Source organism: Delphinapterus leucas, chromosome 1, assembly GCF_059928025.1.
Source record: "Delphinapterus leucas isolate spDelLeu-1000000601 "Yukka" chromosome 1, BTC_Dleu_Yukka2, whole genome shotgun sequence".
Taxonomy (NCBI): domain Eukaryota; kingdom Metazoa; phylum Chordata; class Mammalia; order Artiodactyla; family Monodontidae; genus Delphinapterus; species Delphinapterus leucas.
In genome coordinates, this window is record NC_143129.1 from 130,223,139 (window position 1) to 130,244,502 (window position 21,364).

Consider the following 21,364-nt stretch of genomic DNA (forward strand, 5'->3'; position numbering starts at 1 on the left):
TATATTCAAATTCACCAACCAAATTATTTAGCTAGTGACTGCGTAATATTATATGTTAATTTATCAGTTCAACCAAATGTTCAATACCATTTAATAAGTGGTTCAATTTGCTGAAATAAATGTAGTTCATTTTTCTCCTTTCTTAATTCACCTGTCATTTAAATGAGCCATTGAGAATGACAAAAGCTTTTGTTTGTTTTTATACAACTTAGATGTCACATATAGTCAGAGGCTCATAATGTATATCCTTGGAATGAGTGCATATAACTGGCATGGGCAGGTAGAAGGGTATAGAGGGCAGGTCCAAGAAAGGGAAGATAAGGGGGGCAAAATATTAACAACAAAAACACTGATTAAATGCTAGGTATTTTACTAACCATTTTAGAGATAAAAATAACTACTCTTTCCTTTAAAATAACTCTAGCAGATATCTATTATTTTAAACCCATTTTACACATAAGGAAATTGAGGCATAAAGAGGCTAAGTAACTTGTCCAAGGCCACACAAAGTAGGGAAACTAGTACCTAAATGCAGATAATATGGCTCCACTCTATTTTCTTGCCTCTCAACCTGTGCATCAGTAGCAGAGGCTACGGACAGGGCTCATTTCAGCCTGCAGATATGTTTTGGTTGGTTTACATAGTATTTTAAAAAGTGGTAAACTCTACATAATGACCCAGACTTTTGGTGCCTTTTGAAAAAGAAGAAGATCTGCAAATACTGGGCCTTTATTCTTGCATGACAATAATGGAAACAGAGTAATGGCTGCTGTCTTCAAATGAGCACAGCTCTCCAGTTTGCCACAATCTCCAGCACTCCAAACTTAGCCTGCTTTACCCCAAATCTACAGAAAGGAATTGTATGCATACACTTTCAAGCTATCACAAGGGAACAAGCCATTTCATTGTCTGGCTTGAGATAGCTGGGAAAGAAAGAGTGCCTGGCACAAAGTAAGCGCTAGCTATATTTAAGCTGTCATTGACGTTAATATTATTACACTGCTATTACCATTCATATCATTGTTTTACTGTAATAGGAAGGAACCCTCAAGGCTGATGATCTCACCATTGTAAAGGGAAGAATGAATTAGAATTAGCTGGAGTAATATTGTAGAATCAACCTCCCTTTTTTATATCTTGGAACTAGCTGGCTTGAATGCAATTTATTCCCATAATTTAGTTAACAAGTGAACACAGAAATTAAGCATTTGGGTTTTAAGTTAGTCAGAATGGATTTGTGTCCCAGTCTTGTCACTTATTAGACATATTATCTTGGGTATCAAAAAATAAAACAAGGGGCTTCCCTGGTGGCCCAGTGGTTGAGAGTCCGCCTGCCGATGCAGGGGACATGGGTTCGTGCCCCGGTCCGGGAAGATCCCACATGCCGTGGAGCAGCTGGGCGCATGAGCCATGGCCGCTGAGCCTGCGCGTCCGGAGACTGTGCTCCGCAACGGGAGAGGCCCGCGTACCGCAAAAAAAAAAAATAAATAAATAAAAAATAAAAATAAAAAAAATAAAACAAGCATCAGAGCTCAAAAATCAAAGCTGATTTTATTTATTGCCAGGAAAGTGAACGCTCCCTGTTCACACTCAGAAGAAATTCACTTAGCACTGCACTGCGGGGGAAAAGTCAGTGCCAAAAGGGGGTGGTGACAGGAGGTCATGATGATCATGCTCATTAAAGATGAAAAATTTGCATTATGGAGAGATTGGAATAAGTTCACAAGTCTGTGTACAAGTAGGTAAATCAAGTCCCGTCATTCATGGGTCAGGGAAGAATCTAATTCAGTCAAGTTCAGTCTGACCCTGATCAGGGTAACTCATGATTTATGGTCCTTAACAGCTTCAAGTGGTTAAAACCCAGAAGTGGTGAGACACAGTATTCAGCTGTGAATAATAGCTCTTAGGCAAATGCTTTTCCTTTTGCATAGACAAGTCATATTACTTTTCCACAGGCCTTAGTTTCTTTGTATTTGCAGTGACGATACTAGTAATTCCTGCCTCATGCAGTTTCTCTGAGTAGTTCATGAAATACTGTAAGTAAAGAACTTAGCACAATACCTGCCATAAAATACACACTCAGGAAATATTTTCTCTTTTTATTAGTGAACCCTGAGAAATTAATTTCTAAATCCTTTGAGGCCCGCACATTTAGGGGTGGTCATGTCAATGGGTACCAGACATACATGGCTGTGTGACTCTGTATGTATGCATTGGTGGTGGCAGAAATCAATGTATGTGGAAAACCCAGTAACAGATTATTTGTTTCTTAAAAAAAGTCTAGCACAGTGTCATACACATATAATACACTAAGAAAATTTGGTAGAATTGAATGAAAGAGGTTTCTATCTATGGTTTGTGGTCATGTACTCAGCAAGTGGTCATGAAAGTATGAGTGAGTTTTAAAAATAAAAACTAGTGAGACAGTGGCATGTACATATATACACTACCAAATGTAAAACTGATAGCTAGTGGGAAGCAGCTGCATAGCACAGGGAGATCAGCTCGGTGCTTTGTGACCACCTAGAGGGGTGGGATAGGGAGGGTGGGAGGGAGGGAGACACAAGAGGGAAGAGATATGGGGACGTATGTATATGTATAACTGATTCACTCTGTTATAAAGCAGAAACTAACACACCATTGTAAAGCAATTATACTCCAACAAAGATGTTACAAAAGTAAAACTTCAGATGTATGCTCAGAGGTAGAAGTCAAAGAATTAAATAATTAAATAATACAATTAAGGTTTCTTATTTTTCTTTCTTTTATGAAAACATTTTTGAAGTTAGTCTTGAATCATAGTAAGGCACTCCTTACTTTGCACAGATTTCAGTTATCATGGTTTCCTTAAATAACATTAGTCCCCCAACAACATGGCTCAAATTTCAATTACCTCAGTATATTAACTGTGAGTAACTGCATAAAGTACAAACTTTGCTGCTAACTCTTCAGTCCACAAATCGCTGTGTAAATAACAGATGTACATCATGATCAGTGACTAGTCATATTACTTTTTTGAGTCTGTCAGTGATCAGCCTCTGCACATCCACTATTCAGTTCACACACGGACAGTAAGTCTTGTAGTTATGTTGCCTTCTTGTCAATCGGCTATAGAGAGATACTATAGGCACCATAATTTAACATTTAAAGCACTACTCCTGTTGGATAATGCTCTTCATCATCTTATTTCTCTTGGAGATTTGGATGAAAATTTGAAAATTTGCTTTTTATCACCAAGAACAACTTCATTAATCCAACCAGTGGACCAAGGAGTTATTTCAACTTTGAAGGCCTGTTATCTTACACAGACTTTTGAAGAGGCTATTGATTTTACAACTGGAGATCATACAGTTTCTTTAGCTGAGTTTTGGAAGAAATATGACATAAAGCATTCAATTGAAAATAATCAAACATCATGGTAGGAAATAACAGCAAGTAATACTCATGCATTGTAGCAGAAACTTTTAGCATACTGTGCAAATAACTTGGCAGGATTTGAACTGAACATACATGGAATTATAGAAGAAACAGCAGACTGTGGGAATGCTGCCCGCCACTATTTGAGAGCCTGTAGATCTGCTGCCAGAGGAACTTAGTGAAGGAAAACTTGTTGACATCAATGAGGAAAGTGGTTGTAATGAAAGGATGAAGATGTCTCAGAGGAAGTGACCCTGGCAATAAACTTTACATTAAAGGAACTCTCAGAGATATTTCATGATATTGAAAGCACAAAGGATAAAAGTTTGGAAGCTGATCCAAGCTTAAAAGGAGGATGACAATTCACTGACTCATAGAAAAGATGTTCACTCTGAATTACAACTTACACAATGAAAAGAAGGCAAGCACTGTTCAAACTAATTTTGATAAGCTTTTTCTTTAAAAAAAACACTTTAATTCTTAATGTTGCTAATGTTTACAATGACTGTGTATTAAATCCATGTTGACTTATTATTTTTCCATTTCTCTATACATTTATAACCAACAGCAACAGTATTTAATGTTTGAAAAGGTTTAAAGCTCTTTCGTCAGAACAATCATAATTTCCTCCATTGATTCTTAAGACTATTTTGCATAGTTTCAGTGTGCATGGTTGTTTTCATAGTCCCCACTACTGTGCAAAGTGAGGACTTCCTACAATAAAAAGACAACATTTTTACTGCATATGGCTATACTGAATTAATAATTTATAGCCTGAAAGTATTTTACAGTTTTGGGTTACAAAGAAAATCTATTATGTGCAAAACACACATTCTTCAATGATCTCTGAATTCAAAGGATTCAAATTCAAAATCTAACATTCCAGCTGACTTTATTAATGGTTATCTTGTTATAAATCACCTAAGGTATTTTAATACAGGATCCTATATGAATACAGTTGTACCACATTTACTCAAATTATCACTGGCATTCAAAAGATAGACCAAAATAAGTGAAATAAATCTGACAGAGAAAGACAAACACCACACAATTTCACTTATGTGTGGAATCTAAAAACAAAAATACAAAAAAGTAAAAAAAAACCCACAACCAAGCTCATATATACAGTGAACAGTTTGGTGGTTGCCAGGAGTAGGGGATAAGGGGTAGAAAAAAAATGGGTGAAGGTGACTAAAAGGGACCAACTCCCCGTTATAAAATAAATAAGTCATGGGGATGTAATGTACAGCATTGTATAGTTAACAATACTGTACTTGAAAGTTGCTAAGAGAGTAGATCTTAAAAGTTCTCATCACAAGAAAAAGGTAACTATGTATGGTGAAAAATGTTAACTAGATTTATTGTGGTGATCATTTTTCAATACATACAAATATGGAATCATCCTGCTGTACATATGAAACCACATTACCCTTTGTACAAAAAAAAGGATAGACCAAAAGCTACCTTTTTTAGAAGTTTTCTCTATAGTCTATAATAGTACACATTAAAAGTGAAAACTAGCTGCAAAGGAAGTATAAAGTACTTCAAAGCAGTGCTTCCCAAACTTTAGCATGCATATGAATCACCAGCAGAACTCGCTAAAATGCAGATTCAGATTCAGTGATTTGGGGTGGGGCCCAGATTCTGCATTTGAAACAAGCTAGTGGGTGATGTAGAAGCTCCTGGTCCTGGGACCACACATTTTTAAATAAAGCACTTGCAAATACGGCAAGAGTAACATTAAAACACACACACACACAGATGGAGAGATATACCATGTTCTTGGATTGGAAGATTCAACATTGTGAAAATGACTATACAATCCAAAGCAATCTACAGAATCAATGAAATCCCTATCAAACTACCAATGGCATTTTTCACAGAACTAGAAAAAAAAAATTCTCAATTTGTATGGAAAGACAAAAGACCCCAAATAGCCAAAGCAATCTTGAGAAAGAAAAACAGAGCTGGAGGAATCAAGCTCCTGGACTTCAGACTATACTACAAAGCTACAGTAATCAAGACAGTATGGTACTGGCACAAAAACAGAAATATAGATCAATGGAACAGGATAGAAAGCCCAGAGATAAACACATGCACATATGGTCACCTTGTCTTTGATAAATGAGGCAAGAATATACAATGGAGAAAAGACAGCCTCTTCAATAAGTGGTGCTGGGAAAACTGGACAGCTACATGTAAAAGAATGAACACTCCCTAACACCACACATGAAAATAAACTCAAAATTTATTAAAGACCTAAATGTAAGGCCAGACACTATCAAACTCTTAGAGGAAAACATAGGCAGAACACTCTATGACATAAATCACAGCAAGATCCTTTTTGACCCACCTCCTAGAGAAATGGAAAAAATAAATAAATAAATAAATGGGACCTAATGAAACTTAAAAGCTTTTGCACAGCAAAGGAAACCATAAACAAGATGAAAAGACCACCTTCAGAATGGGAGAAAATATTTGCAAGTGAAGCAACAGACAAAGGATTAATCTCCAAAATATACAAGCAGCTCATGCAACTCAATATCAAAAAACCAAACAGCCCAATCCAAATATGGGTGGAAGACCTAAATCGACATTTCTCCAAAGCAGATATACAGATTGCCAACAAACACATGAAAGGAGGCTCAACATCACTAATCATTAGAGAAATGCAAATCAAAACTACAATGAGGTATCACTTCACACCGGTCAGAATAGCCATCATCAAAAAATCTACAAACAATAAATGCTGGAGAGGGTGTGGAGAAAAGGAAACCCTCTTGCACTGTTGGTGGGAATGTAAATTGATACAGCCACTATGGAGAACAGTATGGAGGTTCCTTTAAAAACTTAAAATTAGAACTACCATATGACCCAGCAATCCCACTACTGGGCATATACCCAGAGAAAACCATAATTCAAAAAGACACATGTACCACAATGTTCATTGCAGCACTATTTACAATAGCCGGGGCATGGAAGCAACCTAAGTGTCCATTGACAGATGAATGGATAAAGAAGATGTGACACATACATACAATGGAATATTACTCAGCCATAAAAAGAAATGAAATTGAGTTATTTGTAGTAAGGTGGACGGACCTAGAGTCTATCATACAGAATGAAGTAAGTCAGGAAGAGAAAAACAAATACCGTATGCTAACACACATATATGGAATCTAAAAAAAAAAACAAAAAAAAAACAAAGGTTCTGAACAACCTAGGGGCAGGACAGGAATAAAGATGCAGACATAGAGAATGGGTTTGAGGACATGGGGAGGGGGCAGGGTAAGCTGGGACGATGTGAGAGAGTGGCACGTACATATATACACTACCAAATGTAAAATAGATAGTTAGTGGGAAGCAGCTGCATAGCACAGGGAGATCAGCTCCGTGCTTTGTGAACACCTAGAGGGGTGGGGTATGGAGGGTGGGAGGGAGACGCAAGAGGGTGGGGATATGGTGATATGTATGTATACGTATAGCTGATTCAATTTGTTATACAGCAGAAACTAACACAAAACTGTAAAGGAATTATACTCCAATAAAGATATTAAACACACACACACACACACACACACACACACACACACACAAGATATGTCAGTGATGGCTAAAATTCATGCATAAGTATTATAAGAGTTGTGTTCGGTAAGGTTTTACATTAGATCACATATCAGTACAAGCAACACTACTCAAGGTAGTAATGCTTGACATTAAACAACAGCAACAATATTGACTTAATTTTCTAAAAACATTCTCCACATTTTTCTCTACTAGTTTGGTCTCCATGAATCAGTCTTGGATGAGAACATATTACTGTATCATTAACCCTCAATTACCTAGCTAATGGGGAAGAGGGATTGTGAATATACTACATAGGTAATCTATGATTAAACTTTAACATCATTTATGACCATTATAAACCATTGGATACCATTAAATCTTCTATTAATGTAGATGCTAATAAACATAAAAATAAATGACTTTGGGCTTCATTTTCTTAGTTCACTTTTAACTCTTAACAGAAGTAATGTAATTCCGCGGAAAATGTTCAGACAGGCTTGGGTTCCAATTCTAGTGTGGCCACTTAATATCTGAGTGAACTTTATCTACTTATTAATCCCTGTTTTTTAATCTATAAAATTGGTTGATAATGCCTGATATGTAGAGTATCAGTGAGGATTCAATGTATGCTACCTTACTAGCACATTGATCTTGGACTTCCCAGCTTCTAGAACTCTGAGAAATAAACTTCTGCTGTTTTAGTCACCCAGTCTATGCTACTTTGTTATGGCAGCCTGAGCAGAATAAGACAATACATTATTATCATATTTGTAAATAAGTATAAAACATTTTTCTTGTTAAGAACTGGATCTTTCATTCATGTTGTATTACTAATCCTTACACAGATGAACATAAGCAAGGATCAATAAATAAATGGTTTTTTGCTTATTATTATTGATGACTATTATAATTTATTGAAGGCTATCTAACACTAAGTCTCACAATAACCTCAGAGATGTCTTATTATTTCCATTTTACAGATGAGAAAAACTACAGCTCTGAGATGTGAAATGATGTGTCCAAGGTCAATTAGTTAATGAGTGGAGAAGACAGTCTAGTTCCAAGGCTTGCAAATATTCCCCTGTGCCATACTGCCTAGGTACAATGAAGAGATTAAACATGTTCAAGACATGATACCAACATTTAAGGAGCCCATATACTAGTTGGGAGGGCATGACATTATAATTTAAAGGTAAATGATGATACAAAAGATAAATAAGAGGCTTATTGGTGGGAATGTAAATTGATACAGCCACTATGGAGAATAGTATGGAGGTTCCTTAAAAAACTACAAATAGAACTACCATATGGCCCAGCAATCCCACTACTGGGCATATACCCAGAGAAAACCATAATTCAAAAGAGTCATGTACCAAAATGTTCATTGCAGCTCTATTTACAATAGCCAGGAGATGGAAACAACCTAAGTGTCCATCATCGGATGAATGGATAAAGAAGATGTGGCACATACATACAATGGAATATTACTCAGCCATAAAAAGAAACGAAATTGAGTTATTTGTAGTGAGGTGGATGGACCTAGAGTCTATCATACAGAATGAAGTAAGTCAGAAAGAGAAAAACAAATACCGTATGCTAACACACATATATGGAATCTAAAAAATAAAATAAAATAAATGGTTCTGAACAACCTAGGGGCAGGACAGGACTAAAGACACAGATGTAGAGAATGGACTTGAGGACACAGGGAGGGGGAAGGGTAAGCTGGGACGAAGTGAGAGAGTGGCATGGACATATATACATTATGAAACGTAAAATAGATAGCTAGTGGGAAGCAGCCACATAGCACGGGGAGATCAGTTCAGTGCTTTGTGACCACCTAGAGGGGTGGGATAGGGAGAGTAGGAGGGAGACGCAAGAGGGAGGGGATATGGGCATATATGTATATGTATAGCTGATTCAATTTGTTATACAGCAGAAACTAACACAACATTGTAAAGCAATTATACTCCAATAAAGATGTTAAAAAAAAGATAAATAAAAGACATATAAGAAATGGAAAAATATCATGCTAGAGTGTTCCCTAACTTGTATAAAGAGTTCACAAAACTTATCTGTCCACGAAACTTATCTTTATGTCATACCTATTAAAATCTCAAGTAATGATTATTTTGAGGAATATAACCTAGGAAATGCTGGTTTAGTTAGTAGGTGTACTGAGCTTTTAATTTAAAGGAGGAAGCTGCAGTGGTCTGGGTAGACAGAGGGAAAAGAATTAAGTTGTAAAAACTTAATTAAGTTGTAAAAACTTAATTGGTAGTTGAATCCAAATACCCCCAATCTGATTTAAGTCAATAACTCTTTACCTTATTGGACTTCATTTTTATAAAACATTTATTAAATGTGTGAGCACTTTCCATGTATTAACACATTTAATCCTCACAACATTCTTATGAGGTAGGCATTATTACTATGATTTCCATTTTACTGAGGAGGAATCTAAGGCTCTACCCAATAGCACATCGAAGAGCCAGGTTTTGGACCCAGAAGGTCTGGCTCCAAAGCCAAAGCAACCAACTGCTGCGGTAAACTTCTCTCAGGGAGCTTCGTTTTAAAGCAGCATCTCGGGCTTCCCTGGTGGCGCAGTGGTTGAGAGTCCGCCTGCCGATGCAGGGGACATGGGTTCGTGCCCCGGTCCGGGAAGATCCCACATGCCACGGAGCGGCTGGGCCCGTGAGCCATGGCCGCTGAGCCTGCGCGTCCGGAGCCTGTGCTCCGCAACGGGAGAGGCCACAACAGTGAGAGGCCCTAGTACCGCAAAAAATTAAATAAATAAATAAACCAGCATCTCAGGTAATTCTAATGCAGGCACAATGGAATAGGGTTTGAGAAGACAGTTATCTGATAGGTGTATAAGTAAGCTGAATCCAGTTAGTGGTTCTTAAACTTTAGCATGCGTCAGAATCCCTGGAAGGGTTTGTTAATACACAGATTGCTGGTCCAATGCCCAGAGTTTCTGATTCAGTAAACCTGGGATTGTCTCTGAGAATTTGCACTTCAACAAGTTCCCAGTTGAAGCTGATGCTGCTGATCAGGGGGCCACATGTTGAGAACCACCAGTCTAGACTAGAGTATGGAAAAACTTGAATATTAGTGTGAAGAAATTTGGGTTTTATCCAATGCAGGGTGTGTGTGTGCGTGTGCATGCACACTTTGTTTTTAATTTTTTGACTAGAATAACATTACATGATATGAAATTCAAAAAGTACAAAAGGTATACAATAAAAGCAAATCTCCTTATTTACTCTATTGCCCAGCCCCCAAATTCTCCTCCCCAAAGCCATGTACATTTCCAGTTTCTTGTGTATCCTTCCATGCTTAGGGAATAGAGGGAAGCACAGTTTTTAGCATTCAGATACCTAGAATGCTTATTTTCTTGTTATTATAGCAGTCTAGTAAGTAGACTACTGGAATTTACCATCTAGGGTATTGATATCATATAAACTAAACATCTGGATCAAAGAATTAGAATTTTAGACATAGGTGGAAATTACAAATGAAGAAACTAAGCCACTGAGAGTTTAAGTAATTTGTCCAAGTTCACACAGTAAGTGGCGTAGCCAGGGTTCACACCCATGCTATTTGACTCCAAAGCCAGTGCTCCTTGCATTATTCCTCAGGAGTTTGAGGCCCATAGGAAAGAAGGCATTTACCCAGCTTTGCATAGTTACTTAGACTCTCTGATTCTAGTCAGCAGTCTTTCTCATTGACCATACTCTATGATGGAATGACTTTTTAAAATATCCATTCAAATTTTTGAGATTTTATTGCCTTTCTCCAAAGCTACGAAGCTAAGAGAGAGTAGGTTTAGCGTATGGTTCCTCTTCCTATGGGAGACCTTTTGCCTTTAGAGCAATGGGGCTCTTAAATGACCTAACATTACAAAATGTGTGACTCAACTATAACACATATTAAGAAGCATCATAGGACCCAGCAATCCCACTACTGGGCATATACCCTGAGAAAACCATAATTCAAAAAGACACATGCACCCCAGTGTTCATTGCAGCACTATTTACAATAACCAGGACATGGAAGTAACCTAAATGCCCATCGACAGATGAATGGATAAAGAAGATGTGGTACATATATACAATGGAACATTACTCAGCCATAAAAAGGAATGAAATTGGGTCATTTGTAGAGACGTGGATGGACCTAGAGACTGTCATACACAGTGAAGTAAGTCAGAAAGAGAAAATCAACTACCATATATTAATGCATATATCTGGAATCTAGAAAAATGGTACACATGAACCAGTTTGCAAGGCAGAAATAGAGACGCAGATGTAGAGAACAAATGTATGGACACCAAGGGGGGAAAGCGGGGATGGGGCGTGGTGGTGGTGGGATGAATTGGGAGATTGAGATTGACATGTGTACACTAATATGTATAAAATAGATAACTACTAAGAACCTGCTGCATAATAAATAAATTAATTAATTAAATTAAATTAAAAAAACAGAAGCAACATAGGTCAATTAGCAGCTTAGCTTTGAAATCGGGTAACTTCTCTCAGCCTCTGTTTCTGCATCTGTTGATGGGGAGATAATAATACACATTGAATAGTGTTGATGGGGCCTTTAAATAAGAATACATGTAAAGCACCAAACATGGTATCTGGCACAATATGAGCACACACAAAAAGTTGTTTGTTACTATTTTCATTGCACATTCAATTATTAGAGTGGCTGGAACTCTTAGGCACGACTTAAGATTCAACAAAAAAAATAACCAATTTTACAAGTCATGTGGCACAAAAGTCATGGAATCCATTTCAACTGTGAAAGATGTTGAAAAATGAATTCTTTCAGCAATTTTTACTAGTTGGACTATTAAAAATTACCAAAGATAAGTCTAACCTATTGAAACATTCGATGTGCAGAATGAGAATATTTTTGGTCACTGCAGCTGATCTGAACATTTTGGTGCACAGAGTTCTAGGTAGAATGTCTCATAATAAAATAAAGACTATTTCACTACTTACAGAACACTTTCTGCATGTGATCTGGCATGCCATTAAATAGGATTCTAATCAAATTTTATCTCTAGCCTTGAGCTAAATCTCTGATCTATCAGTTCTGAATTCCCTAAAGAAAGCAAAGCCATTATTATATCATTATTATTATTTTTACTTCATACAGATTGTTTATTAAGGTATACTATAAAATTTTAGAAATGTAGTTTATTTTTTGCCACAAGTGCTACCTTGAAGTGAGAACATGTTAGACAATGGCTGTCACAATTTTACCATCCAAGACATGATGTATTATAGAACTGAAATCTTCAAACTTTTTCATTTTAGGACCTCTTTACACTCTTAAAAATCATTGGTAATCTTAAAGTACTTTTTAAAATATGGCTTATACTTATTGGTATCTATAATATTATAAATTAAAAGAGGTATTTAAAAATAGTCATTTATTATTCATTCTTAAATAACAATAATAAACCCATGACATGTTAATGTAGGTAACACATTTTTATAAAAGTAAGTATACTTTCCAAAACAAAAAACTTTAGTGAGAAGAGTGACATTTTTATTTTTGTGAATCTCTTCAATGTTTAGCTTAATAGAAGGCAACTGGATTCTCATATCTGCTTTGTATTCAATTTATTGTGGTATATTGTTTTGATTAAGTTATATATAAAAAAGTCCAAACTCACACAGATAGGTAGTTGGAAAAGGGAAAAGTATTTTCATGGTTTTTTTGGATAATTGTGATTATTCTTTGATACTACACCCAAACTCAACAAATGGCAGTCTTTTTAGGGGATACAGTAATTGCAATGTAGAATTTGAAATACATCAATGAACTTTTCTTACTTTTCATACCAATACATTAAAATCAACTAATCTTTTTGCACTTTGAATGGGTCTATTTCTCATGTGTGATTTTGTAGCTCATGCATTGGTCATTTGGAAAGTGTTGCTTCACTGAGTTGAACAGATTTTCCAAATGTTGACACATTTCATATTATAATATCAACAAATCACATTCATTATTACACCAGTGATATCACACCAGTCTTATCAGAAAAGGCTTTAAATATTGGGAAGCTGTCAAACTCACAGTGGCAGATACAAATTTTCCAAAATTCTAATTTTTACTTGATAGCTCAAATTTCACTGTTGGCAACAAATTCTGTCAGTTGTTTTCCTTGAAGTGACAAGCTCACTTTGTTCATTTTTGACAAAATGTCTGCCAAATACTCAAGTCTGAGTAAGCACAGTTTGTCAGTCATTCTTCCTCTTTTTAAAATAGACTTTATTTTTATAGCCGTTTTAGGTTCACAGCAAAACTGAGCAGAAGGTAGAGATTTCGCATATACTTCCTACTGTTTTTTTATTCTGCCTTTTTTTTATTGTAATAAAATATAGTAATATAGTCCATTTCTTTAACACTTCCCTTCATGGCTTTATATGAATGTCAAAACATCAAATTGTAGACTTTAAATATATGCAGTTTATTGTACATCAATTATAGCTAATAAATCTGTTTTTTTTTAAAAAGCTAGGCTTTCTCCCCACCACCCCAAGTACACCCAAATCTGTTAAATTATGGATTTATATAATTCTTCACATGAAATGTGGGGCAAGATTCCTGTAAAATGGCCTTACAAAATGTTAGAATAAAGACAGCTTATTGATTTCTCACTTTACACAAGTTGTAAACAAAAGAACTTCAGTGCAACACTGATAATAACGTACATGTTTGTTAAAGAACTGTAAATCAAACATTAATGGAAACATAAAATTAGAAATAAATCCCTATCAAATACATGGAATATATTTTGTCCTTAAAAGGCAATGATGACCTTTCACCTTGCAGTTTTTTAAAATGCAAGCTAAAACAGATGCTTATCTCCTTAAGGTCTAAAAATACATTAAGTTTCCACAAATATCAAATTTTGCTAACAGTGTAATGGTAACATATAGATAATGCAGATCTTATAAAAATTGATTTGATTTTGTAAGACATAAGTGAATTTAGAGCTGCTATTCAGTCAAAAACATCAGATTAATAGTATCTGGAAAATTACAGGCAATGGTATAATTGAAGGTCTGGGTAATCACTTTGCTTATGAAAGAGTGATGGTTAAGTATTTCTTATGATACTATCAATATATAGTTGGGTGTCAATGCAGTGTCTAAATATAAAACTAAATTAAGATAAATTATATACAAATATATAACTAAATAAAATGTGGTCTAAAATGAGTTTACATATGAACAAAATTATTGATATCTCTAGCAGAAAATGTGTGAAAGTAGAAAACTCAATATATTCTTTTGTTTCTGGCTTCAGAGAGACTGACTGGTATGGAACTTTGTCACTTACTTTCCGATTGTATTGGGTAGCATTGTAAGTTGATTGTCATCTACTTTCAGAGTAGTTAGTTTTTTCAACAAACCTAAAACAGAGAAGAAGATATATTAATATATAAGAATAGATTTCTGACAAAAAATACAATATAAAAGGAATTGCTTTTTATGAGTTGTAATCCTGATCAAACTACTGTCCCTGTCCACCAGTGGAGCCAGAGGAGGGCTGACAGTCTCAACATCACTTGATTGGGTGATGAGTGTTTGTCATGCTAATTGGCTGCACTCTGCTTATATCAAACTACAAACTGATATTCATGTGTCTAGTTTTAACCTTCCAGTTACAAAAAATTTACTTACATCAATGAGGGTTCAAGTACATTGGTGGAGACAATAAACAAAACATAGGGCTCCATAGAAACCTGAGTTGGCAGTACTACTACCACATTTCCCTTTTCTATTATGCAGCAAATGGACCAGATGAAACTTTTCAAGACAACTGTGTTCGGTATTTTATTAACTCATAAGCACTAATAACTAACATTCCTGTTGTGATACAAATTGAAAACAAATCTGAATTAAGCCTGATAATCAACAAATGGGTACTGAAGTACTGCAGTGTAGTGGTTATAATTATCGACTTGGAAAATTACAACGTATGACTTCATACTCTTTCTGTTACCATAAATCCTTGACTTGGATCAGCAGTAAGCACAAAAACTTGTAGCTTTTAATCTATCAAGTAGAACTGGCCAAGAATTGATGTTCCAACTATTTATATTTCACTGTCTGATTTATGCCCTCCATACCTTTACTGCTTGATCTACTCCTACTCCCAGGGTTTTAAAGAGCAAAAACCATAGAGTAATTGAAGAACAGCTTCCTTTACCCGGCCGTAACAGAACCCATTGTATCAATATGGCTTAAATAGCTAAAATCCAAGACAAAGCATTAACAGTGGCTAATTTTTGTTTTACATTGGAATATAGATATACACTATAGACGACTTGTTTTGCAGAAAACTTGTTCTGAAGGATATAGTAGGTTCCATGGTTGAATGCGTTTGGGAAATCTAAATTAAACAAAATCAACCAGATTTCTTTAATGAAGTTTTTCTAGGAATTTTTAATATGCTAATGTAACAGGATGACGCTAAAGTTATTGGGCAACTTGTGTGTATGCACAGAGTATCTTGTATAGTGGTGTTTTGCGAACATGCTCTCAGAAGCACTGCTATAGCTCATGCCTACCCACCTCAAGTATTTTGAGCATACCTTAAAGGCAAAAAGTGAGTCACAAGAAGTCTGAAATAAAGCCATTGTTGCACTTTAAGTTTCACTATGCCCAGTTACGTATTCTGCAGAAGCACTCAGAATTTCTGCTCTAGTTGAGAGAAATGTTATCACTATCAGACTGCTGTGAGAAAATACCTACAATATTTGGAGATTAATACATCAGCTTGTGCTGTTAGGATACATGGCTGAAAACAGTAGCACCTGAGAGAGAAAACAATTCTCACTGGGGTAATTTATCTCTGAAATTTGAATACCCACTGCCATATTCATCTATGCTCAAAGGGTGACTGAATCACTTTAGCTTCTCTGGTGTATGTGTAAGAAACTATAGATCTTGGAAATATAAAAGAACTCCTGAGCTTGTTCATCAATTGTGAAAAGACAACAGGGGACTATGAATTACAGCTAAATGAGTTGTAGTCCTGATCAAACTACTGTCCCTGCCCACCAGTGGAGCCAGAGGAGGGCTGACAGTCTCAACACTGCTTGATTCGGTCACGAGAAATTTTGGGCTGGGTTACAGATGGCTCTGCAAACATGAAACCAGGTTGAAAAGCAGTCTTTAAGAGAATCACAGTTCCTAGGTCTGAAGTAGTGGTGAGAAAATTTCGAGGCAGGATAGGGATTAAGGCCAAAAGATTGATGCAACAGATTTTTTTTGAAGAATGGAGTAGTGGCTCTGACAATTGACAGAAGCTTCTATAGCTTTAAAGGTTGAAGTGAGTTAGGGCTCCCCTCTTAGTTCCACGTCTGTGGACTTAAGGGAACTTCACTCATTTGTGGTGTGGCTGCTTTGTCACTCACATATTCCATCCAAGGGTGTGCCCTTTGGACACATTCTGGAGCTTTGGTAGGAATCTGGTTGTCCTTGGAGTGGAAATAGGCCAACAGCCTCAGCTCTGTTGCTCATGACTTCCTCTTGCAGATAAATACTACATAGCTATATCATATCTGCTTGGACTCTCTTCTACCCTCAGGCACCAAAGGTACTTTATCCTATTTCTTCCTCAATTCCCCACCTCTTTATCCCACATTCCCAACTCAGATATACTGAAGAGAAAGAAAAAGGAGGCTTTTTTTGCTATGATTTTAGCTACTTATATATAAATATATAATAAGCAGCAATGTATTAAACATTAATATCAAAAATAGCTAATATTTACATGGCATTTACCCTAGATAATAGAATTTTGAAAGCCAAATGGCTGTGCACTCATCATATCTAAGATTATAATGATTATTATATTATTATAGTACCTAACATTGATTGAACATTTACTATGTGCCAGGTACTGTTCTAAGCAATGCTACATATATTAATTCATTTATTTCTCAAAAGAGTCCCCTGATGCAAGTACTATTACTTCCCCACTTAAAAGATGATAAAACTGAGGCACAGAGAGATTAAGTAGCTAGTGTAAAGTCACAAATTTAGTAAGGTAGAAAAGCCAGACTTTGAACTCGGGTAGCTTGACTACAAAACCTGTGTCTTTAACCACTAAGTGAATAAGATAAATTATTTTGGAAAGTAAAAAAAATTATATTCTCCTTTACTGAGTTTCTCTGCTATCCAAAGAAGCTGATTATTAAAGCTCTATCTTGAAAATGTAAAGAGCCCCCTTCATTTTCCCTGCAACCAGCACAAGGAAAGGGACTCAGCATACAGGGTTCATTGTTGAATATATCACTCCATTCAAATACCCCACAACTGCAGAATTAAAATAGGTGTAAAGGAAGTAAAGATTTTATTTTAGTTGCTATTTCCCTTTATTAATACTGTGACGTTTCTTGTCTTTTATTCTTTTAAATGTTGGTAGTTCAATAGACAATCCATGCTCAAATAAAGAAGAAGAGATGCAATTTACCATCCAATCAGAATCAACAAATTATTTTAGGACTTTTGAACAGAGTTCCCAGGTATTTCTCTTGACCAAGAAGGAAATTCTTAGAGGAAAGTTAGCCATTCTACGTGTATAATCAGGTACTCTGGCAACTCTGCAGATGTATAAATGCAATTTTCCCTAAAAGGTCAATAGGGTCCAAAGATAGTTCCAGGAGTAAGCTACTAACAAGTTACTTTCTTAATTTGAGAACCACTCAGATTCTAAGTGAAGGTGTTAAATATGTTATACCACCTGCCTGTGCTGGTCTGTTTTATCATCCCAGGATCTAATCTGATATTTTCTATCATCTATACATGCTGCCTTCCCCAGACCAGAAGGCTAATTCCCTAGTCTGCTTTCTTAATGGAAGATATTTTAAACAAATAATCATATCATCTTTTATTTCACTATGTGACATTTTCATTTCCAGAATTTCTAATTGGTTCTTTTCTTATAACCACCTGTTCTTAGTCATAGCTCCTGTTTTTGTTTTATAAGTTATTTTTATTTTTACAAATGTTATTCTTCCTTTTATCTATTTGAGGATCTGCACATATTTAAAAATATTTTTTAACATTGCTTGATAATTTTGGTTTCCCTTGGGGTAAATTTTCCTATTGTTTGAGTTTTGGGTTGTTGTAACATTAGTTTTCCTTTAAAATTTTTGTTTTCATGCCCATTTGTGAGGGTGAATATTTTTTCCTTACCTATGCTCACCCCTCCCTGTCTGGCACTCTTATGGTTACCTCCACCTGACCCCCAAGTTTCTGGAGTTCAGAACCAGGTCTTATATTAGCAACACGGTACTCTCATTTTATGTGGATATTGCAGATTCAGTCCAAACCAGCTTGTGACGAGCCATAATTTTCAGCAGTGAATCTGTATCTGTTCTCTCCTTCCACCCTCGCTCTACATATTAGTTGCAGGTTTTTTCAAGTCTCTCTTTGCAGAAAAGGGTCCCTTCCCTGCCTCAGTCCCTGTAAGTCTGTATTCTTCTGTTGTGCTTAAGGTCTTTTTTTTTTTTTTTTACTGCAGGAACAATTTATGGCTGCCACTTCTGTTTGTGGTCTGAAGCCCTCAGTCAGGCCTGGGGTCATTGCTGTGTTTCCATTATGTCTCAAATCCGGGTATATGTTCATTCTTCTTAAGCAGGGCAAAATTATTTTATTTACTAAATACTTAAGGAGCACTTACCATACACCAGGCATAATTCTTTGTACAGAAGAGCCAGTAATGAACAAAAATATGTTCTTCTAATATAGTTTTTCCATTTTCATTGCGTCTTTGAAGAGGTATGGAGTGGTGATTGAGTAGGAGAGTAAGATATGTATTTTGACCATATGGTTATCTTGACCAGATGACCATCTCTATCATCTTGACTAGAGGATGCTCTTTTAAACTATTATATTTCCTTACCTTCTACAACACTAAATAGTATTTTCTAAGCTTATCTGATCATAAGTTTCATCTAGGATATTTAACAAGAATACAGAACAGAGGGCTTATTACACATTTATTGAATCAGACTTTTCAGAGAACGAGCCTGGAAATGTGGAACTGTTTAATAAAGCTCTCAGATAAGTCTTATGGTGGAATAAGTTGGAGAAACACTGTTATAAAAATATATAATTATATAAATAAACAAGTCATCAAATCTACAAAGAAAGAAAAGCCAGCCTGTTCTGTTAAAACTAGTATTCTCTATTAGCCTGAAAGAATAGTGAAAATGGAAGCAATAAAATATTGAAGAAAAATTTGGGAAACTGCTTTGTCTTCTAGCTTCCCTTCAATCAGGCTACCTAGGTTGTGACTCAATTTTTAGAAGCATTAATAAGTTCCAGACATATGATACATCTAATTCAGAGTGTTAAAAACTACATTCCAAAGTTAAGTAGTCTGATGATTACTCTCCTAGCTGTTTCCTCTCATAAATAATAATAATAAGATATACATACAAAAGGTTTACTCATATTTAAATTAGATTCTTTCATTATTTTACTCAGATAAAAAGTTATGACAAAAATAGATTGAGTGGTTAATATATACTAACAGACAAATATCTGGTCTCATGAATCTTAAATATAAAGGTGAGATGTCTTTTTTGAATAATAGAAATATGAAGATATTTCATATTTATTGTGTTATTCCTAATTATAGTGATGTTACAATAATATTAAAAATAGAATATAGCCACGCTGTGGATAGAAGCTACTGTAATTCTATAGTAATAAAAGGAGACATACATGTTTATCAAAGTACTTAAATCTAAGATATATACTCCTTTTAATAACATTTTACAACTTAGGAGATCTAAAATTATTTAAAATATATCAATTTAGTAGGATCATTTTAATAGGAGAGTCTTCTTGAGTTTGACAACTATAGTTACCATTTCATTTTAAGATATTGGTAAAATATTTTACCACCTTGAATAATGATCATGCTAATTTATTAATATCATGCTAAGAGTATATACCCTACATCTGCAAACAAACTATAGAAAACAGTATATTTGACATAAACATTTGTGAAGAGATACTACATTCTCACCTATAGAGTCAGGCAACTGTTGCAACATATTGGATGACAGTAAGAGGTCCTCCAGGGCTTCACATCCAGAAATGTCCAAGTCAACCGTTTCTATTCTGTTTTTTGACATATCCAGGTATACCAACATCTTTAACTTCCCTATAGACTTGATGACATTGCATAAACTCAGGGTTAGTTGAGAAACTTTCAGGAAATATTTTAAAGTTGTAAAAACCACAACACTATAAATTAATTTTAAAAGCAAATTCAACGATAACAAGTTTTGGGGAGAATGTGGAGAAACCATAACCCTCATACATTTCTAGGAGGAATGTAAAATTATACAGCCACTTTGGAAAACAGTTTGGCCATTCCTCAAAATATTAAACATAGAGTTTCCATATGACCCAGAAATCCCTAGGTACATACTCAAGAATGAAATATACATCCACAAAGAAGCACAAATGTTCAAAGCAGTGTTATTCACAACAGGCAAAAAGTGGAAACAACCCAACGTCCATCAAATGATGAACAGTTAAACAAAATGTGGTATATCCATAAGCTGCAGTATTATTTAGCAATAAAAAGCAATAAAGTAGCAATACATGCTACAAAATGGATGAACCTTGAAACATGCAGTGAAAGATGCTAGTCACAAAAGACCACCTATTGTATGATTCCATTTATATGAATTGTCCAGAATAGGCAAATCTATGGAGTCAGAAAGTAGATAAGGATTGCTAGAGGCTGAACAGTCAAGAGGAAGGGAGTAACTGCTAATGTTTCTTTCAGTGGTGATGGAAATGTTCAAAATTAGATTGTGGTGATGCCTGTTCAATTATGTGAGTATTTTGAAAACCATTGAACTGTATACTTTAAATGCGTGAATTTTATGATATGTGAATATATCTCCCAACAGAGATAATATGTTAAAAGATAGCAGCAATAATCTCAAAGTTGCTGTAGAATTAAGTAAATTGAAAGAAAGAAGAAAGAAAGAAAGAAAGAAAGAAAGAAAGAAAGAAAGAAAGAAAGAAAAAGGAAGGAAGGAAAAGAAAGGAAAAAAGTTGCCACCTAAACAACATATGCTGACATCCTGATTCTTACAATTTCAAATGCGTAAGAAAGGTATTAAATCGTGATTTGGACTTCATCCTACTACACAGAATCAATTTGTTCATTCAACAGTTCTTTTGAGGATCTACTATGTACCAGGGCTTTTGTTATATACTGGAGAACAATCATGAATAAGTCAGCTATGTGAGGGAAGAGACTTGTCATGACACAGATAAAGTCTTTAAGGTGCTTATAGCAGTGAAGGAAA

At 35.4% G+C, this 21,364-nt stretch overlaps 1 protein-coding gene across 1 annotated transcript in view; it reads right to left on the reverse strand.

The window, feature by feature from the left end:
• LRRC7 (leucine rich repeat containing 7) overlaps nucleotides 1–20,188 on the reverse strand; it is a 135,637-nt gene extending 115,449 nt beyond the window's left edge. Inside the window, exons 1-2 of the mRNA XM_089910398.1 lie at nucleotides 20,062–20,188; nucleotides 14,350–14,422 (exon numbers count right to left, since the gene is read on the reverse strand). Of these exons, the coding sequence (XP_089766524.1) occupies nucleotides 14,350–14,422; nucleotides 20,062–20,188 (200 nt within the window). The remainder of the gene's footprint in view (nucleotides 1–14,349; nucleotides 14,423–20,061) is intronic.
• Between the last annotated feature and the right edge of the window lie 1,176 nt (nucleotides 20,189–21,364).